The 26,373-nt window shown below is 42.0% G+C and overlaps 2 protein-coding genes across 2 annotated transcripts in view; both read right to left on the minus strand.

Annotated features, from left to right (window-relative positions):
• Positions 1-24,874, minus strand: part of LOC132016447 (tyrosine-protein phosphatase non-receptor type 20-like) — an 87,797-nt gene extending 62,923 nt beyond the window's left edge. The window contains exons 1-2 of the mRNA XM_059397693.1: positions 24,513-24,874; positions 22,396-22,412 (exon numbers count right to left, since the gene is read on the minus strand). Coding sequence (XP_059253676.1) covers positions 22,396-22,412; positions 24,513-24,874 — 379 coding nt within the window. The remainder of the gene's footprint in view (positions 1-22,395; positions 22,413-24,512) is intronic.
• Positions 24,875-25,689: 815 nt separating this feature from the next.
• Positions 25,690-26,373, minus strand: part of FRMPD2 (FERM and PDZ domain containing 2) — an 88,504-nt gene continuing 87,820 nt past the window's right edge. Inside the window, exon 29 of the mRNA XM_059397694.1 lies at positions 25,690-25,759. Within this exon, the coding sequence (XP_059253677.1) occupies positions 25,690-25,759 (70 nt within the window). The remainder of the gene's footprint in view (positions 25,760-26,373) is intronic.

A 26,373-nucleotide genomic window follows, 5' to 3' on the forward strand; every position in this document is an offset into this window, starting at 1 on the left:
TCATGGAACATTCACAAAGATAGGTCACATCTCGAGCCATAAAACCACTAAAATAAATTTGAAAGAGTACAAAATGTGCTCTCAGACCACTGTGAAATTAAACTAAATAAAAGAAGAATAGCTGGGGATTAAACATGTGATTAGATAACACAGAGGTCAAAGAAGTCTCAAGAGAAATTTAAAAATATTTTGAAATAAATTAAATGGAAATACAACTTACCAGAATTTGTGAGATATAGCAAAAGCAGTGCTTAGAAAGGAATTTAAAGTATTAAATACATATATTAAAAAAAGAAATATAAAATCAACAACTAAGCTTCTACCTTGGGAAATTAAAGAAAGAGGAGCAATGTAAACCTAAAATAAGCAAAGAAAATAAATCATAAAAATTAGAACAGAAATAAATGAAATTGATAAGAGCAAATCAATAGAGAAAATAAACCCAAAAACTGGTTCTTTGCAAAGATAAATAAAATCAACAAACTTATAACCTGGATAATCAAGGAAAAAAGTGAGATGATAGCAATTATAAATATCAGAAATAAAAAGGGACCATCACTACTGATTCTATGGACATTAAAAGGATAAGAGAGGAATATTATCATGCCCTCAAATTTGATAACCTAGATTAAAGAGACCAATCCCTTAAAAAACATCAACTACCAATACTCACAAAAGAAAAGGTAGATCAGGTCAATTGGTCTATGTTTATTAAAGAAATTAAATCATGAAAAACTATACCAATTCTCTCCAACCTCTTCCACAAAACAGAATCATACAGAATACTTCCTAATTCATTCTATGAAGCTGTCATTGCCCTAATATCAAAACCAGATAAAGACATTCAAAAGAAAAGAAAAAAAAACTATAGACCAAAATCACTCATGAACACAGATACAAAAATCCTCAACAAAAATAACAGCAATCAAATCCAATGTATGCACCTATAATTATACACCATGACCAGCAAAATTTATTCCAGGTATGCAAGTTGGTTCAACACTTGAAAACCAATTAATATAATGCAAAACAGCCTAAAGAAGAAAAATTATATTTTTAACATATCAATATATACAGAAAAAAACATTTAACAAAACCCAAATAATTCACAATAAAAACTCCCAGGAAACTAGGATTAGAGGAGGGGAACTTCCTCAACTTGATAAAAAACATCTACAAAAAAATTTACAGGTAACTTAATGATGATAAACTAGATGCTTTCTTCTAAGATGGGGAACAAGGCAAGGATGTCCTCTCTCATCACTCCTAACCAAGATCAAATTATAGAAGTCCTACCTAATGCGTAAGACAAAAAAGGAAAATAAAAGATACAGAGATTGGAAAGGAAAAAATAAAATTGTCTTTCATCTCCAATGACATGATTGTCTAAGAAGAAAATCCCAAAGAATCAACAACAACAAAAGAACTCCTGGAACTAATAAGCAATTATAGCAAGATAGAAGGGTACAAAGTTAATACACAAATGTCAATTCCCTTCCTATATACCAGCAATGAATAAATGGAATTGGAAATAAAAAACACACCATATGTTAGCTTGACCCAAAATGAAATACAGAGGTATAAATCTAACAAAATCTGTACTGGATTATAGGAGGACACTACAAAACTGAAGAAAGAAAGGAAAGATCTAAATAAATGAAGAAATATCCAATGTTCATGGATAGAAAGACTCAAAACTGTTAAGATCTCAATTCTTCCAAATGTGTTTTATGGAGTCAATGCAATCTCAATCTAAATTTCAGCAAGTTATTTTGTAGTTACCAATAAACTCATTCTAAAGTATATGTGAAAAGGCAAAATATTTAGAATAAGCAACACTACAGTATTGAAGAACAAAGTTGTGGAGCACTGACAGTACGGGATTTCAAGACTTACTATTATAAAGTTTCAGTAATCAATACATCATGGTATTGGTGCAAAAACAGACAAATAGATCCATAGAGGCCCAGACATAGACCCACACAAACTCAGCCAACCAATTCTTGAGAAAAAAGCAAATGCAATTTAGTGGAGAAAGAATATTCTTTTTAACAAATAGCTTTAAAACAACTGGACATCCATAAACAACAACAAAATCTAGACCTTACAGTTATAAAAATTAACTCAAAATGGATTATAGGCCTAAATGTAAACCACAAAACTATAAAACTTCTAAAAGGTAATTTACTGGTACCCAAGGGCTACCATAACAAAGTATCACAAACTGGGTGGCTTTAAAACGAAAGAACTCATAAAAAGCTTAACAATTTAGGGGTGCCTGGCTGGCTCAGTGGGTTAAAGCCTCTGCTTTTGGCTCAGGTCATGGTCTCAAGGTCCTGGGATCGAGCCTCGCATCAGGCTCTCTGCTCAACGGGGAGCCTGCTTCCTCCTCTCTCTCTGCCTGCCTCTCTGACTACTTGTGATTTCTGTCTATCAAATAAATAATTAAATCTTTTAAAAAAAAAAAAAAGCTCAACAATTTAAAAAAAATTTTTAAATGGGCAGAAGATGTAAACTTACACCTCACCAAAGAATACACAGAGATGGCAAATAAGCATATGAAAAGATGCTCAACATCATATGTCATTAGAGAGCTGCAAGTTGTAAGACATTACTACATACCTATTAGAAAGGCTAAAATCCAAAAAATTGACCAAATACTGTTAAGGATGGAGATTCATTGCTGGGAATGCAAAATGGTACAGCCACTCTGGAAGACAATTTAGCACATTTTACAAAGTTAAACATAGTACTGCCATTATGATCTAGCAATTATACTCCTAGGTATTCATACAATTTATTTTAAATTTATACCCACACAAAACCCGGTGTTCAAAGACTGATAGTTGCTTTATTCATAATCATCAATGATCGGGGGGACAAGATAGAAACAAATGTATTTCAATGGTTGAGTGGATAAACAAACTGTGGGACATCCACACAATGAGATATTATTTGGTGATAAAAAGAAAGGAGTTATCAAGCTATAAATAGATAGGAGGAACCTCAAGTGAATGTTGCTAAGAAAAAGAAGCCAGTCTGAAAAGGCCACACTCTGGGTAATTTCAACTATGTTACAAGATCTCTATCAGATATGTATTTTGCAAACATCATTTCTAAGTGTGAGGCTTGTTTTTATTTTCTTAACAGTATCTTTCACGGAAGTTTTTAACTTTTTTTAAAGTTTTTAACTTTAATAAAGACTAAATTATCAATCTTTGCTTTCATGGTGATCCATGGATGATTCCTTTTGGTGTAGTATCTAGAAACTTACCGCCATCACCAAGGTCACCTATATTTTCTCCTGTGTGATCATTGTGGGCAAACTCACCCCTTAAAAGATATTTTGAAGCCCTAACCTCTAGTACCTGTGAATGTAAACTTATTTGGAAAGAGGTTATTTGCAGTCGTAATCAAGTTAAAATGAGGTCCTAATGCAATGACTGATGTCCTTTTAAGATCAGTGAAATTTGGACACAGACGCAGATGAAGAAATCCATGTGACAACAGAGGCAAAAACTGTGGAGAGATGTGTCTAGAAGCCAAGAACAGCAAGGATTGCTGACAACCACCAAAAGCTAGGAAGAAGCAAGGAAAAATATCCTTCTGTAGAGACTTCAAAGAGAACATGGCCTTGTGACAAATTTTTATAATTTTGCCTCCAGAACTGTGAAAGAATATATATGTCTGTTGTTTTGTTTTGTTTTGTTTTGTTTTGTTTTGTTTGTTTTAAGCCATCCACTCTGTAGTATTGTGTTACAGTGGCTCTAAGAAACTACTGCATATGCTAGTACTAGAAAGTACAGTGTTGTTACAGATACAAAAATAATAATAATAATAATAATAATATGTAAAAGTTGCTTCAGAATTAGGTAATAGGTAGAAGATTTAGGAGTTTTGAGGCACATGATAGAAAAAGCCTAGATTACCTTGAAAAGGCTGTTGGTAGAAACAGGGACATTAAAGATGATATTGTGAAGGGTCAGAATGGTGAAAAAAGCATCTACAATCTTAGAAAATACATACATCATCTTAGAGAATACATATACTGTCAAGAATAGAATGTTACTAGCAATATAAATTTAAAGATTCTTCTGGCAAAGACCTTAAAAGAAAATAATGAATAGATTATTCATTACTGGAAGAAAAGCAATCATTGTCACAAATTGGCAGAAACTGGCTGAATTACGTTCTACTGTTGGATGGAAAGCAAAACATAAAACTACAGTTGATCCTTAAACAAAGTGGAGGTTAGGGGCACTGACCCCTCATACAGTAAAAATCCACCTATAACTTTTGACTTCCCCAAAACTTAACAATGAAAAGCCTACTGTTGACTGGAAGCTTTACCAAAAACACAAAGAATCAATTAATACATCATTTGTAGGTGTATCATATATTGTATTCTTACAATAAAGCTACAGAAAATAAAATATTATTTAAATAAACCATAAGGAAGAGAAAAAACATTTACAATACTATACTGATATTTATCAGAAAAAAATCCACATATATGTGGACCGACATAGTTCACACCTATGTTGTTTAGGGGTCAGCTGTAATGAACTTGGCTATTTAGCTGAGGAGACTTCTAAGAAAAGTGTGGAATGGGACCATGGTTTCTTCTTGCTGCCTACAGCAAAATCCAAGAGGAAAGAAATAAACTGAGGAAGGAGTTGTTAAGTGAAAAGGAACCAGGACTTGATGATTTGGAATATTCTCAATCTATCCAATATACCATGCTCTAGACATAAGACTAAGGGTATGGCAGGACAAACTTCAGTGAGAGCATGGCCCTGCTCACAACTTGATTTCAGACATCTAGCTCCCAGCACTATGAGAAAATACAGATATTAGGCACTAAGAGCACAACCACAAAAGAAAAAATTGATACAGTCAGAAGAATTTAAAAATCCTGCTCTTCAAAAGATAACGTCACGAAAATAAAAGGATAAGCCACAGGCTGGAAGAAACACCTATCTGAAAGGAGACTTGTATTCCAAATATATTCATACCTCTACAAGAAGATAAACAGCCCAAGTTTTTTTTTTTTTGTAATGAGCGAAATATCTGAATAGACATTTCACCAAAGAAAAACTATAGATGTAAATAAATATATGAAAAAATGCTCAACACCACTGGTGAACAGAAAATGCAAAAGAAAACAATAAGATACCACTACAGACCCACTAGAATGGCTGAAATGAAACACACACACAAACAGTACAAAATAGTTCTAGCAAAAATGCGGAGCAACTGGAACTCTCATGCACACCTGTCAGGATCACTTTACTCATTACCTTCCTTTATTTTCTTAAAAGCACTTTTCATTACCTTACAGTTTACTTATGTATGTAAGTCCTTATGCATCTGCATGCATGTGTCCTATCTCCCTCAACATAAGTACCATGGTGACTTGTGTCACCATGTGTTACCTCAGCACCAAAACGAATGGCACAGACTGGGCATTCAACACATACATATTAAAAGGAACAGAAATAAATAATATGAAGGTAAGTTCCTCGAAGGCAAGGAACCTAGCCATGTCAGTCCATGCTGCTGGTGTAAAAGAAAATGTATTTAGACCACCAGGAGTGTGCACATTCAAATTATCTGGAGCACACTGCAGAACACTGATTCCAGACCAAACCAAACCAATGAAATCAGAATCTAAGAAAGCGATTCAAGTTTTGATCATTAAAGTTCTCCAGGTGATCCCAGCATGCAGGCCAGACCAAAATTATTCAGGAAATGGAACCTAGGCTGTGGAGCTGTACACACTTGGGAGAAAATCTTGGGCAAGTTACTTAACCTCCCTCAGCATCAAAAATCCAAGCTACAAAATGGGAATAATACACACCTCACAAAGACTGAGATTATGAACAAAGCTCTTAGTAGATGTTAATTTGCCTCTCCAGGGCAAACTTGAAGTTTTCATTGTGTGGTATGATAAATGTTAATTCAATCATCAATTCATACCTTCTATTGTTACCTGATTACTGAACTGAACATTTTCATTGGAGAAGTTCGGAACTTTTTTTCACTGTCCTGATGATAAGATGCTGCCTGAAGCTATTTTAAATTTATAAGTAACTAAACTTTTAAGGGAAATCTACCTGATTATTTACACCTGGATGCAGGTTAGAATCAACCCAAGCTTTCTTAAAATAACCAATACCAATGTCCAGACCTTGTGCAAGCCAATTAAATCAGAATCCCTAGAGTACATCCAGAATTATCAGTAGTCTTACAAAGCTAATTGATCTGTGATTCTAAAAGAAAATCAGCTCTGAAAAATACCTGATTCACACAAATGACATCCCATGCTAATTGCACATCTGAGTCATTCATGGAGCTCTCAAAAATATTGATTCCAGATTCTTGCCATAACTTAGTGAACCTGTCCACATTGAGCCTGTCATTTAGCAAAGTGTCATAAAACCTCCCCCTAGTGATTCTAAAAGAAACCCACAGGGAGCCATTACTTTATACCATGCATTTACTCTCCCTATTGTGGACCAGCAAAGATCATTTAGAACTTTCACACACCTTCCATGCCAAGCTTGCCCAGTAGCTTTTAATCAGTAGCTGATACAACACATCACAGAAAGTCTAAATTTTACAGATCTTTTCAGACCATTTTAATGTGCAGACTACTGACCCACATCATTTACCATATGCAGTGCCCAGCAACAGCTATACCAGCCTCTGGTCTTTCTCACCAAATCCCATTAGGCTGCCTATTTGGAAATGACAAAATGGAATACCCAGGTCTTATTTCCCTTTAAGTGGTATACAATACCGGGACTAAAGAAATTAACCTCACTGGTCAGATGAGTCCGAATTGAAATCTAAGTCGTTTTCTGAACCTAGAGGCAAATTGTTATATTTGCTTCCCACAGAGAGATAATAAAATCTAAGGAAAGGCGATCTCTGAATTAGGAGCATTAATAGAGTGCCCTGCAATTTTCAGACTCCACTAAACACAGCAGCATAGCAGGGCCCTTAGGAATGATTTTAGGAGAGTCAATCAATCAGTACACATATCACCCTGCCTGCACTACCAGGCAGATGATAATAGCATTTAAACAACCAAGCATTATTTTAAGCTTATTAAATACACTAACTCATGTGATCCTTACAATAACCCCACCAAGCAAATATTATTATTATTCCCCTTTCATACATTTAAAAAAAAACACAAGTGTGCACAGCAGTTAAATGATTTGAACAAAGACACAGAGCTAGTAAGTGGCAGCTTTTGAACCCAGGCAATTTGCTTCAGTCCATTACCTTAACTACTACCCTACAACATAGATAAGTGATGGCCAAGCAGTCTTAAAATAAATTTTTTGAGTTAGTCTGCAACAGAAACTGGAGGTTTCTGTGTGTACTATGGGTAAGTTACTTAACCTCTCTGCACCATTTTTGCACCTGAAAAACAGAGATAATGACAGTACCTGCCTCACTTGAGTTGGGCTGAGTTGGGGTGAGGATTAAACAAAACAATGCATGCGATAGACTTAGAACAGTATTTTGCATTTTTAAGAGCTGTGGGTGTCAGCTTGTATTATTATTATTTATATCACAATACAGCACAATTAGTCAGGGGAAAATGACAATGTATTAAACTGAAAATCTCTTCTGGTGATCTTAGAAATGTAGAGTCTGTAAACCCCCAGTACATCAGATACATTATGAAATGCAAAATGAAAGAGTTTCACAAGAACTTTACAATTGCCGCTGTGACAAAGTCCCAGACCATCCAGTCCAAGACAATGAGAGCCCCATTTGCTACAGTTTGGCCCTTTTAGCCAACAACCCCAATTATCAAGCTGTATACATATAACCACACCAGGAGCCAGATTTTCAACGAGCTGCAAACAGGGGATTCAGGGTTGATTGGAGAAGACCCTGTCAGGGTCCACCTCAATTTCCAAAGTCCACCTCAGTTACATTTGCATAAACAAAAGAAAAACAAAATGAGAAGTCAAACAAAAATATGTACCATTCATCATGTGCTTGCCACTTATTACATGGCTTCCATATATTACCTCATTTAATCCCAAAACACACCTCCAGGGTCTAACATTCCCAGAGAAAACCACACTAGCCCACTGGTTTTAGCTCACTTTAAAGTCATGACGACACATCTCAAACAGGTATTCGACACTGCCTGACAGTCCAATCCCATTTCCCTAGCTAGTTCACTTTTCCGCTCTCCATAAGGACAACAGCACATGTGTCTCCTCCAAGTTCTAACACCTCTTCTCCCCTCCCTGTGCCCTTTCGGCCAATGACCACCTCACAAACACATGGTGCCACTACCTCGTCTGCACCCACACCTGTTGTCTTGGCTTCCCCCCAAGTTATAATGAAATATGTGTTCCTGTCAATTCACAGCCACACCCATGTGCCCTGGGGTCTCCTCCCTTCTCAGATATTCAGGGACTTTCCCCTGCAATGTTCCCTTATCTCATATGCATTTCTCCCTATGAGTTCAATCACACAGCATATAAACATATTCTAGTTTCTTCTATCATGCAAAAAAAAAAAAAAAAATCCACTTGACTTTAAGACCCCTCTATTCCACTAGTCTTTCTTATTAAAATGATTAAAACCCTAACCCCACCTTCATCTTAGTCGCCACAGTTAACCACCCCCTTCTCCCTTTTATGGCCTCCCCTCCTCCTCTTTGTGTACACTCTCAACCTAGGTGTTCAACCAACCCCTTCATTTAAATACCATCTATATGGTAGTGATTCCAAAGCTCTGACATCACCCAGGACTTCAGACTCAAATTTCCAAAGGCCAATCTAAAAACTCAACTTAAAATTCTACCACATTTATATTATGTATATTTTACCATAATAAAAATAAATAAATCTGCAAGGTGACAGATGGAAAGGGACAGAGAAATAATATGTGGAAAAAAAAAAAAAAAAAAAAAAACAAGGGTGGCTAGATGTTCATGGTAGGACCCAGAAGGCAAATACAGAGAGTTCACGGGAAAATTCTTTCCAGCTATGTTGTTTGTATGTTACACGTTGGGGAAAAACCTAGCAGGCATCTCAAACCTAACATATTCAAAACCTAATTCTTGGTTCCATCCCTTCCAAAAATGAAACCTACCCCCCACACACACCTACAGTTTTCCCGTTCTCATTAAACAGAGAGACCAAAGTAGGCAAGGCAAAAACCCAGGACTCAGTCTTGACTGGCTATCTCCCACCTGAAATAGAAGTCCTTCATGGCAGGGACCCTGACTATCTTGTTCATGTATATTCCTGTGTGCCTGGCACATAGGAGGTATTCAAAACTGGCTGTTGAATTAACTGATGAATTAATGCTGCTTCTTGCTAGGGCCCTCAGCCCTCACTGGTCCTTCAGCGGGAATGGAGTTCTTGGCCTCTACACCTCCCCAGATCCAGCCAGCGAAGGCCATGCCTTAGTACCCGGTTATGGCTTCTTATCAATCACATCAGCTCCATGCTCCTCAACGAGAGTTCAAGGCCTTTCTTTACCACAGAGCCAAAGTGTTTCCTGCCCCAAACCTGCCACACCCAGGAACCACAACACATGTCACAGTACAGCTGGGCATCACACTGCCCAGACTGAAGGTCCTCACTGCCCCCCAGGCTTCAGTGAACTTGGGCCTCACTCTGCCCAGGGCCTGCCCCAAAACCAGCGCAGGCAAGCCTCGTGGTGTCTGGGGCCACAGCCCACTCCTTCAGCCCCTGGGCATCAGTGGCTTCTCCCTCTGGGACCACAGGGTGAGCCCAAGTCCGCCCTCTCGCGCTGCTGCGGGGCCTCCAGCATCCTTCCCTGTCCCACCCGGCACCCCCACCACCCTTCCTCACCTGGCCCTGCCCCGCCCTGCCCCGCCTGGCCCAACCGCCCCCGGCCCACCCCCTAGCCTACCTCGCCAGTTGGGTTCTCGCGGGAGCCCGCCAGCCCTGCGGGGTCAGTGCCGTCCAATCCAATAGGCGCCCGCGAACCAACACACAGGAGTGTCGCCGCTGCTAAGTGACCGGGGCCAACACTGCGCCCCTGCTGGCCGTCCGAGGCACTGCAATGCTAACTGCGGACACTGCGGGAGCTTCCCTGTGGTCATTGGTCCACCACCCTGTTGTATATACCCCTTTCCTAAGATAAGTTCCTGATGCCGGCAGCATTCTGAGCCATGCCCGCATCTCGAACCACTGACGACTGTGTTCTCTAGGGGCGGTCATTTGGTTCATACCTACCCCTGACCCCCTCCCTCGCCCCCACCCCGCCCCGTCATGGGCAACACTGAGTCTCAGAGGTACAGGGTGGGGGGTGGATTTGCATTATCAGAGGAATAACAGAGGAATCAGGAATCAGAGGAATTATTATCAGAGGAATTATCAGAGGAATAACAGATGGAGTATTTGGGCCCTTTGGACAGGACAGACTGTTGCAGAAGTCACTAACCTGTGCTAGACTGTGAAGTCAGTTGGCTACAGGTCAGTTGAGAGTTTCAGTTAGTTGTCAGTGTAGAGGGAATTCAGGATATAAATGTTGCCTTAGTACATGAAGCTAGAATTTTTTATCTTCGTGAGTACATCTTTCTCCATTTGGTCCTGCCAGACCCATTCTGGTAGATCCAGTTCCCTTGAAGTCATGACAAGACCTGCCTCTCTTAGCCCACAGCCGTCAATGTTGGTGTAAGGAGACAGCCATATCCTTGGGGGCAGGGGGGAGGGGGGGTGTCACTAAGCAAAAACGGCCACCCTCTGTCCAGGCATGGAGGGGTCAGCTTCCTGCTCTGTGAGTCACTGACAATAGGTAGATGCCTTCTCTCCCTCTGAGCCCTGGTTTTTCCTCGGCAGCCAAGTTCCCCTCCAGGTGACCATGCCATTGCCAGGGTAAGATTCCTCTTTTTTTCCTTTTTTTTTTTTTTTTAAGATTTTATTTATTTATTTGTCAGAGAGAGTAAGCACAGGCAGACAGAGTGGCAGGCAGAGGCAGAGGGAGAAGCAGTCTCCCTGCTGAGTAAAGAGCCCTATGCAAGACTCGATCCCAGGACGCTGGGATCATGACCCGAGCTGAAGACAGCTGCTTAACCAACTGAGCCACCCAGGCATCCTGGTAAGATTCCTCTTAAAGATGGTACCCATGGCTAATGTATCTTTTGTTTTTCATAGTCTCTAATATCAGAACCCTGCACATGGTCACCATTTCAAAAGTAGGAGCAGTATGAATGAACTGAGATGTAATGAATATTGTAATGTCCCTGCACAGATGGCTGTCCTGGGGGCACACAAAAGGAAGAATTCCCACCCATAACATCAGGAAATCCCTGAATGGAGACTAAACAAGGATTTGATCAAAGCCACCCTGAGGTCTCTATCCCCCAACTTTCTTCTAAACCACGCAAGCATCTCAGAGGCCACTGACCCAGAAGGCTTTTCTTGGCTTCTGTGAAAAATTCAGAGAACTATGTAGTGTGTTATCAAACTTTCTACCAGTCTTTGGAGGCCTGTTTGAAAACCCTGTGTCTGACCAGTTGTCAGAAGTGCAAGAGTCTCATAGGCCTGGACTTCAGTCCATGCTCTGCTACTGAATAGCTAGTGACCTCAAGCAGATTACTTCCTAACTTCTGCCTTGGTTTCTTTTCTGTTTTGTCTTTAAGAGGCTGTAAGGTTGTAAGTGCTTAATGAGACAAAGTACAAAAGCATCCAGCACTCAGGTCTGCCACGAAATGTCGCTTCCCTTTCCCAGGAGGATGGTTTCCCACATTTTGCTAGGGCTATGGCTCTTTGGTAGTTGTTGTGCTCATTGTTTCCATCTCTTATTGTCAGCTTCTCTCTAAGCAAAGGACTCCCTACAGGGGGGGCCTCTGTCCTGTTATAGGTAAGGCTGGAGAGCCTTCACAAATTAGACCAGACATGTGTGCACCCCAGATAGTCAAAAGGCAGGTCTAGAAGACCAGGTTGCTAATATTCCCTTTCCTCTAGGCCCCAGGACTCAACCCCACAAGACTCTCCACCACACAAGCCCAGGCCCTTGCTCCTTATTGCAGGCCTGGTCCTCCAGTCCAGGCCTCAGTTCTGTTTCTCCTAGTCCACCCTTCCAGGTACCCTTTCTAGCCTAGCTGAGGAGTGTCTTGGCTATCCCCGCTCTCCACCGTTGCCCCGCAGACACCACCTTCTCATGTTCTCCTTTGCCCTGCGCTCACTGCAGATCTCTGGGAAAGCTCACACAGCGGGTAGTGGGGGTGGGGGGCGGTTGGGGAGCAGCAGTGACCAGCCCAGAGAGGTAACACTGATTCTGCAGTCTCAGTCTACCTCCCTGCCTCTGGTTTGGGCATTCCTGCTCAGTCTTGGATGGACCTGAGGACCAGGCAAATGCCTGATCTCTGCTGAGGTGGGGCCCATCTGCTTCTTTCAAATGAAGAATTTACTGTCAAAATGTCCCATAGCCCAAACCATGGGTCTCTGGACACCATCAGAGAGGATCCATGAGGGCCTTCCAGACCCCAGAGTGGGCAGCTTGCACCCAGGACCTTACAACCCAAAGTCATTTTTTCACAGTCCACAAAGTCTGTGCCCAAGTTCAGAGTTTTCTAAACCTGGCTTGAGCCAGAGAAGGACATAACAAAGAATAAGAAACAATGATATTAAAAAAAAAGAATCATTTCGGCAACCCTTCCCATCCCTAAGATCCATCACGTTACAGGCCTCTGCTTTGCAGCCTGATTTATTTTTAGATGATGTTCTTCGCACCCAGCACCACCAAGTGTGAGTCGATGGGGATCGTGAGCTTAAAAGAAGCCGTGGTGCCTTCCTGTGTATTTCTTCCTCTCTGCTTAGCTTTGAGACACTTCACATAAAAGGCTCTATAAAAATAAATTGTGGAAAGTACAACGCCAATAAAAATCCTAGTGGAAAGCCAAAAACTATTTTATTTAAAGAGCAAAAGGACATGCACTTACCTCATTGTGAATTCCTAGCTGCCTAGTCCCCGAGCCTGGCACATGATAGGTGCCCAATAAATATTAATTGATTGATCTATTAGTCGGCTGCTCATCTGTTTGCAGAGCTCCAACCAGCCCATCACTCTATGCACACCCCACAAAGAGACAGAATCCTTAGGCTTTGACAGGAGAGCTGCTAAGTTGGCAGGCAAGCCTGCCGCAAACTCTTGTACATAAATGCCCTGCCTTCCTCTTCCAATTCTACTTATTCACTGTAAAAATAATGATGTGGCAGAAAGTGAACTGCAAATGCTGCCAGATTCTAACAGAGGAGCTGAATCTGTGTCTTTCAAACCTCACGTATTACCCCTTGGTCTGTGCCAAGTCTTGGGTTCTCCAGCAAGAATACAGATGTCATCATCTTATTGCATCTTATTAACTAGACAGAGAGGGGGCAAACAAAAGGCAACTTCTTTGTTTCTCTCCAATGCCATTCAAGCTCAAGGTCCAGATGCATTGTTTTCTTAGGCCCTTGCCTATAAAATCTTGGGCAGGTCCCTAACTTTGAGCACCTAGAACAGTCCCATTTCAGTGTAAGATTCCCTCTACCTTCCTACCTGTTAGGCTCTCTGTCCTTGATGGCAGGACCACTTTAGGCTGCAAACAGGCAGGGGCAAATGAGCGCATCCGTTTCTCCTTCCTCATCAGGCGCACACCCACTTCCTCCTCTCCAGACCCAGCGCCTGTGACCTTTGCAGCTGGAATCCAGCCCCAGGCCCTCCGGGCTCTGCAGGTACTTTGAGCTGGCTGTTTGTCCTGAGAGAGAATCTTGTGGTTTCCCTTGAATTCCCCTGCAGGTGTCTTCTCCACTGCCTGGATGATGTTGTCTCTGGCCAGCTGTGGACAATGCCCTCCCTTTGCTCCTGCCTGCTACAGAGTACCAGTGAGTTTATGCAGTCTGTGCTGTGAGCCAAGGTGCCAGACATATGGGTAAGTGGAGGCCAAAATGCAGACTTGGCTTTGTGCCCCAATGAAAGACTTCTCAAAAGGAGAAAAGGCCATTTTTGTATCACTTACCAGCTTTTTTATGATTCTCCCGAATACACGCTCTGTGTGAGCTGAGGTTCTGACTTTCTGGCTGGGCCCATGTCATGCCTACATATTTTACAAGGGCTTTAAACTGTGCCCCACCTGTAGGGCAGTGTGGCCTTAAGCAAGGCTATTGCCTCCTTACTCTACCAAGGGTATGACAGTTTATTCCCCAGCAGTCCTTTTTCTCTTTGCTCTCCCACCAGGCTTGTTGTTTCTGCCATCACCTCTCAGCTTTAGAGTCCTTAGGCCTGGATGAGACACGAGCCCCTTTGTCTGGTATGTGCTGGGTAGGTAGCTAGCTTGTGCAAGCATACCCTGGACAGCGCTGATAATCACTATCTTGAGAATGTGAAGATCCCATCCTCCTTCATAGTCTCAGCAGGCAGAATATGTAGAAGAACGTGTTGTTCAGCACTCAAGGTCAGGGGCTCTGGGGATAGCCAACCCGGAGCTTCTCCCTTGTAATGAAGAATGTCCAAGATAGCAGGCCTTCACCTCCTTGGAATGCTGGCTGGGCCACGAGAGGCTACAGATAGTTTCGAGGCTAGTTGCTGCATTTTAAAGCCTTGCTACATGGAGATCCCAGCAGCAGTCGCTTTGTCTAGTCATCTCTGGACTACCCATGTCTTGACCTCTGGATCCAACTCTTTTCTTTGGCCTCACCAGACCCTCACCTACACTTAGCTTAGAGTCTGCTGGGGTACAGCTACACTCCCTTGTGTCCCTCTCCACATCACCGCCACCAATTGCAGGAAACCCATATCAAGCCTTATAAATTATTCTCCTATGCCAGGTGAAGCACCGCTCTCCCTCACAGATATGGAAGTGGAAATGTCATAGCATTCCAACGTCAGTTTTCAGAGGAATTGTCCACTCCTGGCCTCCTTACTCTTTAAACCCCTACAGGTTATAGGTAGGTGATCACCCAGGATGCCGGTTTCCCAAAGTGACTCTTGAGTTGTTAATTGAATGAAGAAGGGAGCATGTACTACATGAGGGTGTCTCTCCTTCTGTTCCCTTTATATGTTAGAGCTTCATGGTGTGGTTATATTTGGGGTCTGTTCTAGAAAATATCTTGCCGATCCAACTATGTCATAGCATTGCCTTGAGCCCTCAGTACCTCTTGCAATGAAATTCATGTTGATCCCATCTTACTGAAACTATCCCTCTGGGGTATCTCATATCCAGAGATATCTCAAACTCAGAATGTATAAAACCAAAGTGATAAAACCAAACTAACTAGGATATTCTTTGACTATCCCCCATCTCGGTTGATGGGCCCACCATTCCTTCTGCTCTGGAATCAGCAGTGGTTCCGCAAGTGATTTGATTACTGTTTGTCTCTCCCACACCAACCCTTCCTCCATCTCACAAACCAGACTATTTTTTCTGATTAGAGTTCTGATTATAACAAACACTGTTGAAAAGGCAACCTTAGTTCACAATCTGTCCACACCTCACCCTCCTGGCTCCTCTTACCTCTCAGGCCCCTGTTCACTCTCTGTATGCTGTGTCTCCATGCCCTTCAAGGTTTATACTTCTCCGCTTTGAGGAACATCTTGCTACCCCATAACAGGCCCTCCCCTCAGTCAGGACTGATACTCCCTTCTGGGAAAAATCTCTTTGCTCTATACAACATTCTTTCCCTATACCCTCATCCTAGCATTGTTGCCATTGATTATAGTGATGTGTTTGTATGCTATCTCCTTCACAGGGCACAAGCTCCCAGGGAGTAATCAGCAGCCACGGTCATCTCCATCCCCAACCTCGCCCAGAGCCCTCTATGTAGTAGGTGCTCAGTGACTGTCAACTGAAGATGTGGCAGAAACACAGAGAGCTGTCCCCGTGTTCTTCCTGTTTCTTTTTCTCTAAGATTGCTTGACTCAAGCTGAGTCCCTTACTCTGCCACAGAGATTTGTGTAACTGAAGGATGGGACTATAATTTGTGGGGGGGAAATAAAGTATAGTGCAATCGCCGCAATGAGAGCAGTATATAGATGGGCCATGGAGGAGTCACGTGCCCTTCGGACCCAGCTGGCGGCAGAGGCTGAGAGCCCTCACTCTTGTTCAGTGGATCTGTAACTTTCTGTGGAACCTGCCCTGCCGGTATGCAGAGCATCCATGCCGTGGCTAAAGCAGAGTGGGGAAGACCATTTTTTTAAAATTAAACTTGTTTCATTTTGAGGTAATTATAGATTCACATAAAGTTATGATACAATACAGATGACCCCTGCACCCTTTACTCGGGTTGCCCTAAGGGTAACATGTTACGAAACTAGTGTAATATCACAGCCAAGATATTGACGTTCATCTCCATTGTTTCTATTTCTTTCCTTTTACTTGTACTCTGTGTGTGTGTGTGTGTGTGTGTGTGTGTGTGTGTGTGTGTTAAAATCTATAGTTTTATCACATGGGTAGGTTCACGTATCCAGCTCCACAGTGAAGACATAGAGCAGTTCCATTATCATCAGGGTCCCTCCTGCTGCCCTTCTGTGCTCACACTCACATACCTGCCCTCTCTTCCCCTCCTCCCTCCTTAATCTAAGGTTAACCAGGAATCTGTTCTCCATTTCTAGAACTTTTTCACTTCAAGACTGATTATACAAATGGAATCATACGGCGCACCCTTTTGTGACTGGCTTCTTCTTGGCATAATTCCCCAGAGATCCATCCAAACATGCAGAATTCACTCTTTTTGGCATTCACGTGTCATGGTGTATGGAACTCTTTATATGGTTGGAGGGCATCTGATTGTTTCCAGCTTGGAGCGCTTACAAATAAAACTGCTGTGAAGATTCATGTACAGATTTGTGTGTGAATATGTTTCCATTTCTCTGAGATAAATGCTTAATATGCAACTGCCAAGTTACGATAACTGTATATTTACTTTTTTATAACAAACTGCCACACTGTTTTCCGGAGTGACTACAGCATTTTACAGGCCCACTGGCGGTGTGTGAGTGACCCAGTTTATCCACTTCTTCGCCAGCATGTGGTATTCTCACTCTCTTATTTACCATTCTGATATGTGTACAGAGGTATCTTATTGTGGCTTAATTTTTGCATCTCCCTAATAGCTAATGAGGTTGAACACCTTTTCATGTGCTTACTTGTCATCTGGATATAATCCTCAGGGAAATACCTGTTTGTGTCTTTTGTCTATTTCCTAATTGGATTTGGGGCTTTTTATTGTTGAGTTTTGAGAGTTCTTTATATATTCTACATACTAGTCTTTGTTGGATGTGTGGTTGGCAAATACTTCCTCCCACTTTGCAGTTTGTCTTTTTATCCTCATAACAGAATTTTTCTCTGAGCAAAAGGCCAATTTATCTATTTTCCTTTTGATGTGTTATGCTTTTGATGAAAAAATCTAAGAATGCTTCGCCTAGCTAGCCCTGGATCCCAGTGCTCTCCTGGATTGTTGGGTTTTTTTCTTTTTTTCCCCCTAAGAGTCCCATAGTTTTACATTTACAGTTAAGTCTGTGATCCATGTTGAGTTCATTTTTGTATGAGGTGTAGGTTAGGGTCAGTTCTGTCTCCATATCTTTCTCTCACTGTCTGTGGACAGCCAATTGTTTCAGCACCATTTATTGAAAGGCTATTATTTCTCCATTAAATTTCTTCCGTACCTTTGTCAAAAATCAGTTGGAACTCTCTGTGTGGGTTTATTTCTGGGTTCTTTATTCTATCCCATTGATCTGTATGTCTACCGCTCTGCCATAACACACTCTCTCAATTACGGCAGCTGCATAGTAAGCCTTAATGTTGGACACAGTGATTCCTTCTACTTCATTCTACTTTTTCAAGATGATTTTAGTTATTCTAGGGCCCATGCCTTTTCAGAACATATTTTTTATTTATATAATACCAATTATATTTAAAACATAAAACAAAATTTACAAAGTAAAGTTTAGAATAAGCATGTCTGTGTCTACAAAATACCTTGGCGGGCATTTGATAGGAATCACACTACATCTCTAAATTAAACTTTGTGGAGGAACATTCACATCTTCACAACGTTGAAGCCCATGGTAGCTCTACAATTGAGTGGTGAGCACGTATATGTTTGAGCTAACCTTATACAAATGGTGTGCTGGCACATACTAGAAGCCTAATAAATATTTACTGAAGACTTTGCACCTGTAGTTTCCAAATCTGGCCACACATACAACCCTCTGCTGAGCTTGAAAAAAGGATAGATTTCTGGGTTTTACCCCAGCCTTGCTGATTCAGAGTCTCCAGGGATGAAGCCCTTGGAGCTGAATTTTTAACACCTTCTCTAGTTGATTCTTAAGTACAGCCAGGTTTGAGGATGTATAATGCAGAAGCCAGACTCAGAAGCAGTTTGCAGGCAATGGGCTGAGTCCCTTAGGGCTGCGCTGCCCTTTCTGACTTTTGCCCTGCAACTGAACAAGCAACAGCTACAGTCAAGCCCGCCTAAGGCAAATGACCAGGTTCCTCATGAGATAATGGCTCCAAATGAGTAAATAAGACTGTGGGTGGAGGGGGAAAGGGAGGAGTTCCTTTCCTATAGGCAGGAGGACAAGATTCATTGTGAACCTGTAGGCATCCATTTCTTTTCCAAAGAGAATATAAGCACCCAGGGTTCAGCAGAGAGTGAGCAGTTCCAAAATTGTAAATACTGTTATTTACTCACTTTGTTGCATACATGATTGATTCCCTAAACTTGAGAGCTATGAAACTGTAATCGTGCACCAAGGGAGCTGGCTCCAGTCCTGAGTACATTTGAAACAAGACTGTTCAGATGCCTGGATATTTCTTTTTCATTAATAGCAAAACAAGGCCAATGACCTATAAGACTTCTCTCATAAAAAGAACAAGAAATTAGAAATAACAGCACATAGAGAAGAATTTCTAAATTAAATTTTAGAGTGTGGGCTTTTTTAAACCTCTGTCTTTGTTTCTTCTGTTGTCTCTTTTTTTCTGTTTTGGTCTCTTTATTTTCAACTTAAAATTCATGATACAATTAATAAATATCGAAGAATAAAGGGATTTTTAACAAAATATATTCTCTTAATCTATCACCCAAACTCTGGGTGATTTCTCTTCCATCACTCTACTTGTCTGTGTGTACTCATAGATGCTCTTCTTTTTTATTATTATTTTTTATTATGTTATGTTAGTCACCATACAATACATCATTAGTTTTTGATGGAGTGTTCCAAGATTCGTTGTTTACATATAACACCCAGTGCTCCATGCAATACATCCCATCACCAAGGCAACCCATCCCCTACCCCCTGCCCCTCTAAAACCCTCAGTTTGTTTCTCAAGAGTCCACAGACTCTCGTGATTTGTTTCCCCTCTGATTTCCCCCCTTCATTCTTCCCTTCCTTCTAACATCCTCCATGCTATTTCTTATGTTCCATAAGTAAGTGAAACCATATGATAATTGACTTTCTCTGCTTCACTTATTTCAGCATAATCTCTTGCAGTCCCGTCCACGTTGATGCAAAAGTTGGGTATTCATCCTTTCTGATAGCTGAGTAATATTTCACTGTATATGTGAACCACATCTTTATCCATTCTTCTGTTGAAGGGCATCTTGGCTTTTTCCACAGTTTGGCTATTGTGGCCATTGCTGCTATGAACATTGGGGTAGAGATGGCCCTTCTTTTCACTACATCTGTATCTTTGGGGAAATACTCAGTAGTGTAATTGCTGGGTAGCTCTCTTCTATGGATGTCACCAGTGAGACATTCCAATGCCGTTTGGAGGTATTATACCAAACAGGGTTTATAAATATTTATTTATTTATTTGAGAGAGTGTGTGAGTTGGTGGGGGAGGTGGCAGAGGGAGAGAGAGATTCTCAAACAGACTTTCTGCTGAGCACACAGCCCAACACATGGCTCGATCTCAGCACCCATTAGATCATGACCTGAGCCAAAGTCAAGAGTCAGACACAGAAACCACTAAGCCATCCAGGGACTCTGTATATCACTTTTCTAAGTTGTGACCTTTTGTATTTGTTTCATTGTCTTCTTGGCTACATAATATCCCATGATGTTACTATATCATAATTATCCTTTTTCTTTTACCATCCTGTCTTTAATATTACCATATTTCATTGTTGCCATTTCTATGGTATTCTTTTTTTCAGCAGGCTGACATAACTGTCTTCAATATTACCAAATTCTAAGGCATTTTCACCATTTTTAAGTTGTTTTTATTGAGAACACTGCAATGAACCTCTTAAAATAACACATTTTTTTCTTATGCTCAATTATTCTTTTGGGATAAATTCTCAGGACTGGTATTGTTAGGTACTGGGCATTTGTACTTTTATGGCCTTTGATACTTCTTAGTGTACCAATTTCACTCAAATTTTGCCAAAATTGGATAGTATTTTTTTAATTTTGCAAATGTCGTAAACCCAAATTAATCCATTGACATTATTTCGATTAGAATATGTATTTTTCCACCATTTGCATTTTTATTATGTACATTGTCTACTGAAATTAATCTATTATAAACCATCCTGGGCTTTCTAAATATTATAGATATTCATCTTTACTCACAATTATGTAAATGCTTCCCAATCCATTGCATATTTTTACATTAATTTTGGCATTTTTGCTGTATAGAAGTTTTAACTCTTTCAATATTGTCAACTTTGTAGTTCCTCTTTGTTATGCCTTATTATTGCTGTAAGCCAGAAGTGTATTATTCCTCTGTAGATCTGATAAAACTAGAGTTTGTTTTATACAGCTTTTCTCTGTTTGTTTTTTCCTAAATCAACCCATCTGTAATTTTCATAGAGGAGGTGAGCTTTGAATCTAAACTCTCTTTTCCAGCTACCCCAGTTCTGTCTATGAAGGTGGCTTCCTTCCCCCATGTTGAAATGCTGCCATGTATCCCTCCTCATGTCTTGCCAGGTGTGGTTTTTTGGCGCAAACTGTGGTCCACCAGCTCTGTTTCTTTTGTGCATTTGTTAAGTCCACACAGTTTTAGTTTCTTGTTATGGCCAAGGTTATATATCATAACTTCTGGTAATTCTTGATCTACCAATTCTCTTTTTCTTCTGTATTAGACGTTCCCATCTTATTTTTTCTTCATATCGTCTTTAGGATCAGGTTGCTGAGTTCAAAAAGGAAAATGCCTTTAAAAGAATTCACAACCATATGGAGTTGCATAGGAAGAACACAGAAAGATGTCAAAACACATTACTCCCATGGCCTTGAGCCAAGTCTCTCAGCAGATTCCCTCAAGGGAACTAACAGCACTTTGAAATCCATGGAAACTCCTTCAACCAATGGAGAACGAAAAAGTACAAACTGGAACTTTGCATCTGTCCCAGAAAGTGTGTGCCAGTGAAGCAGCAAGACCTCACCCTGGGCTGGCTTATCTTGATGTAGGTGGTTGGTTCTCAAATCCTTTCACAAAGGGGAAGTCCCCTGTGAGCGCACACACAGCCACACACACACGCATGCACAGCTTTATTCAACATAAACCCCAGAATGGGAGAGAGGTCATGACTGCTATTCAAAATGAGTCTCAGAAGTGACAGCCATGGTCGTTTTAAAGTTAGTTCTTAACTAGGCCAGATCTTCCATTCCCTGCCACCCCCTCAGGGACCCACGGGTTTCTTTCCTGGTTATAGAGCTTATATGTACATTCTCTGGACTGAGGACATCTGAGAGTTCTTCCATGTGATCACTGTCAAAAGGATGTCCATGCAGAAACCTCAGGGCTCTGCCTCGGGTGACTCTCAGACTTTCTCTGTTCCCCTAAAATGACAGACAGCTTTCACTGGCCTGCTTGCCATTTGGCCAGCAGCAGCCTTCACCAAAGAGAATAGTTCAATTGCCTTCCTAATCCCAACAGACAACAGGGATTGTTTCAGCCTCCTAAGAGAGAAATATTTTGTGAGAGAAATAGTAGGACTCTTGGGACGTCTGGGTGGCTCAGTTGGTTAAGCAGCTGCCTTCGGCTCAGGTCATGATCCCAGCGTCCTGGGATCGAGTCCCACATCCGGCTCCCTGCGGAGCAAGGAGCCTGCTTCTCCCTCTGACTCTGCCTGCCACTCTGCCTGTGCTCGCTCTTGCTCTCTCTCTCTGACAAATAAATAAATAAAATCTTAAAAAAAAAATAGTAGGACTCTTGATATGTGATGGAAAGACATATGTGTTACACAAGTCCACATGGAAAACACATTCTAGAAGAAATGCAAAAACGCCCCAAAAGTTGAATCAGACAGATGCCCTGTGACTCTGCCTCTCCTAACTTTATGATCCTGGACAATTAAATAAGCCTAAGTCCCATTTATAAGACAGGAACAAGAATACCATTCAAAGTTGATATGAGGACTAAATGAAATTATTTATGGGAAATGCCTTTGTACCATTATTGTTGCAATGTCTAAAAGGACCAAAGAAAATAATTTGTTATATAGGTTTAAAGGATGCATGACTCCATCCTTAAGTAAAGTCCTCTTTATACCCATCAAAATTTCTCCCCATTTCCAGGATAAAATAGAGAATATATACAACAGGTATCCTTAATCTTTTGGGGATTATAAACCACATAGAGAATTTAAAATATGCTAAGAGTTTCTTTTAAAAGGGGGAGGGTTGCTTTTTCCAAAAGAAGCATGGAAATCAATATTCTAACCTTAAAGGTGCTTGGATGCCTTGAAGCCCATCTGCGGGTTGCTGCACGGAGCCGAGGCTATGAACTCTTGCCTTACGCACTAATCTGGAGGCCTGCCTTCTATCAGCCCTGTAGAAGTGACAGGGCAGGCCTAGACCTAATTACATTCCAGAGCACTGTCCATAGCTGAGGGCTATTCAGTCTACCCACATCCGGACACCCTTGCCATGAACCAGTATTTCTCCCCACCCCCACTCTACCCCTCACATTAGTGCACAAGTCTGACAAAGTTACCTAGATCCTTTGTCTACATGGAAAAAAACTCAACAGGATTGAATGCATTTATAAGCTTGCATCATTTCATGATTTTTTTACTAAGATGCACTAAGTCCTTACTACTCACCAGACAGTGTGCTAAATCTTTGACATGCATTGTCTTCTCTTCCAGGAACAGTATGAGGTGGATTCCGCTATCCCCGTTTGGTAGTCAGCTGAGTCTTCAATGGTTTAAAAGTCATCTGCTGCAGGTCACCCAGTGAGGGGCAGAAGCAGGCTTGGAGCCTGAGCCTCCAACTGAAAAGCCCTGTTGTCACTACTCTGCTCTCTGCTCCCATCGGGGCAGGGTGGGGGGCAATGCAGATCTCCTGGGACATTTCATGAAACTTGGGGGTCCTTAGTTGCTTCCCTATGGGTCCACAGAACATTGCTTGGTCTATCTTTCTTTAGCTCCCCAGCCCTGAGGATCCCACTCTAGAAAGATTGTTCTCCACATAGAAGCCACTCTCTGCCGGCCCCACACATCTGTGAATCCATCAGGCATCATTCCCAAAGCTGCCAGTGTCCAACTGCCCCGTGAATGGAGGGCATGGTCTTCAAAGCCTCTGCATCCTCCCCTCTATGAACCTGTTGCTTCCTATTTCAAATCAGAACCAGTCCTCTTGTCATATTTGAATTTCAAATGTCCACCCACCTTCTCAGCTTGTCTGCCTCTGTTGTCTAAGAATACAGGTCAATCAATTGTGAGGAAAATGTAGCTAGGACACAGCGGGACGAAAGTGAAACAGTCTTGTTACACCCCAAACTTCATGAGCCAAGGCCTTGGTAAGTTTCAACGTGCCTTGAAAATGTATTTATGTGAAAGTGTCTTGAACATTTACCATTTTAAAAAATACTGGGACAACATATGCTCCAGGCATTTTAACAGAATGTTGGGGGGTTTACCAACCTGTTAAGAGTTTAATCTGCTCTGCCTCCAGTCTGACAAGTTTTGTTACACTGATTCTTCCCCCTATCTCCATAAGTGCCATCTGACCCCAGCTCTCTGACCCAGTCCCGACTTCTGGTGGCATCTTCTGTTAACAGACTGACTTTCTTGATCGAGAAAAAGCTTACTGTGTTGAGACAGTGGCTGTCGAGAAGGACCACCTTACATGACACCCAGGCTCTTCTCTGAAATATATTGAGCCCGAGGGCCAGCAGGAGCACACAAAATAGGAGTCAGCACTTTACCAGCAGCCCGTCAGGAGAGACGGTTCACCCACCCACATGCTGGTGGCAGCAGAGGAGAGCACTGAACACGTGGTCTGAGGAGTGGGAGAGCCGGGATGAATTCTGACTCCATCACTACCCACTGTTTGACTTGGGGAAAGTCCAAAATGTGTCATCTATAAGATGGAAATGACAATAACCCTATTTTATAGGGTTGTCGGAACGGGCCATGGGAAGTGCCATGATTAAGTGTTAACCCCTGAGGGGATGTAAGGGGAATGAGGTGACACCCATGAGCCATTACCCAGCCAAAGTAGACTGAAAGCTGAGCTCCACTAGAAGAACTCAGCCCAGCCTCAGTCTACCCAGAGTGATACCCACCTGAGGGTGCCGTCATCTGGGTCCACAGCCTCCTCCAGGTCTTCCCATTCATTCTCACTATCACACGACTCTTCTACAGGCAAAGACTCTGTGATAGCATGCCAAGAACAGAACTGTGGCAAGGGAATGGTTCCTGAATCTGCTTCCAAACATTCTTCACAGAGTAGCTGGCTTTCCAATGTAGACCTGATGGTAAGATATGCTTCATTGTCCACAATAGGAGAAGGGGCTTCAAGTAGATGACCTATGTCTCCTTCATCTTCATCTGTGTCCAATTCAGGACTAGAAAACAAAAACCCATGTGTCTTCCAGCATTGGTAAGAAATTCCTCTCCCCACCTTTCTTTCTTTCAAGATATTCATCATGCCGCAGCATAGGAGAGCAGGCCAGGGTCCAAGCAGCTCCTATCAGAGACTGCTCTGAACAAGGTGAGGCTCTTATCCGTAAGGATCTCCCAATTTAACAGGAAGAGCAAGCCGTGAACAAATGTTACAATCCAGGGAGAGAGTACTATGATAGAAGTAGCACAGAGTATTATGGGAGCAGGGGAGTTCCTGACTGAGCCCAGGAAGCCACGGAGGACTTGCCAGAGGACATGGCATCGAAAACAGAGATATGACTGTTCTAAGACTGACCCTTCATATGGGGAGTCAGGGAGACCTCAGGCAAGCTTATTAACTGCTCCAGGACCTCAGTTTGCTCATCTGAAAAATGGGAAGGTCAAGAAATTTATAAGATTTCTGGGACGCTTAGATTACATAACTCTGATATGTCCATCCATGGCTCCTGGTAAAGGGCGAGTCTCAGTAAATGGGAGGGGCTATCATCAAGAGGATTTGGATTAGGATTTCAACAGAGGGATTAGAGGGAAAGGACCAAAGCAGGAGGCTGGGAGCAACTCAAGCAGGTGACCTTCAAAGCACTTCGTGCAAGTGTGGAGTCCTTTTCGGAATGCTGAGAAAAAGCCTATTTGGAGAAGCAGCCCGCTGGAGTGACATTTAGTCCCAGTGTGACACAGGAGGCAGATGAGCAGAGAGGGAGGTGCATTGTCTGCTGGTGAAGATGCAGAGACAACAGTGGTAGAACACTCTTCCAGGGGCTGCCCTAAAGTCACCCCACATGCTTTCTGATTAGAAAAAGCAGTGCAGACAGATGGCAGAGCACTTGGTACAGCGTCTCAAGCGTGCAGAGAACGTGCTAAGGAAATATCTGTCGAGAGCCCAGTTAGAGAAGACGAGGAGGAAAATCTAAGAGAAATGTACACAGATTTAGCTTTTCATCAAATACACAAATCCCCATTTATCAGCCTCCTTCCCCACACCCGAAGCACTGGCTTGGCTTTGTCACAGGCTGCCTGCCCTCCCCTCCCTTCCCTTTCTCAAAATGTCCCCTTTAAACCCAGCTCTAGTGCCTCCCAAGAGCTTCAAACTCCTAAGTACCCAGAGGGTCAGTACTCCTCCCCTGCAGAACTGGACTCTCTGTCCCCACCTGAGTCTCACTGTCAAAAAGACATTATTTCTGCTCATGAGACCTACAAGGTATATATAAATGTGTGTTTCATGTAAACAGATGCACATTCATAGGCATAAAAAGGAGACTGTGTGCCCAGGACTGAAAAGAACACTCACTTTAAGAAAATAATATTTTAAAATTGCCAAGCGCTTTGAGGGAAAATAAGTTTAAAACTTTAAAGTACTTGACCAAAGTGTGTAGAAAATGCATTTTCCTATAATCATGGAAGGGAACACTTTGGAAGATGTGCCATAGAACAGGAAACCCAGCCTCTTGCACAGGCACCCCACGCCCCGCCCCACCCCATCTCTCCCCCAGCAGCAGCCCACTACCTCCCTCCTTCCCTCCC

This window comes from Mustela nigripes, chromosome 4, assembly GCF_022355385.1.
Source record: "Mustela nigripes isolate SB6536 chromosome 4, MUSNIG.SB6536, whole genome shotgun sequence".
Classification (NCBI taxonomy): Eukaryota; Metazoa; Chordata; class Mammalia; order Carnivora; family Mustelidae; genus Mustela; species Mustela nigripes.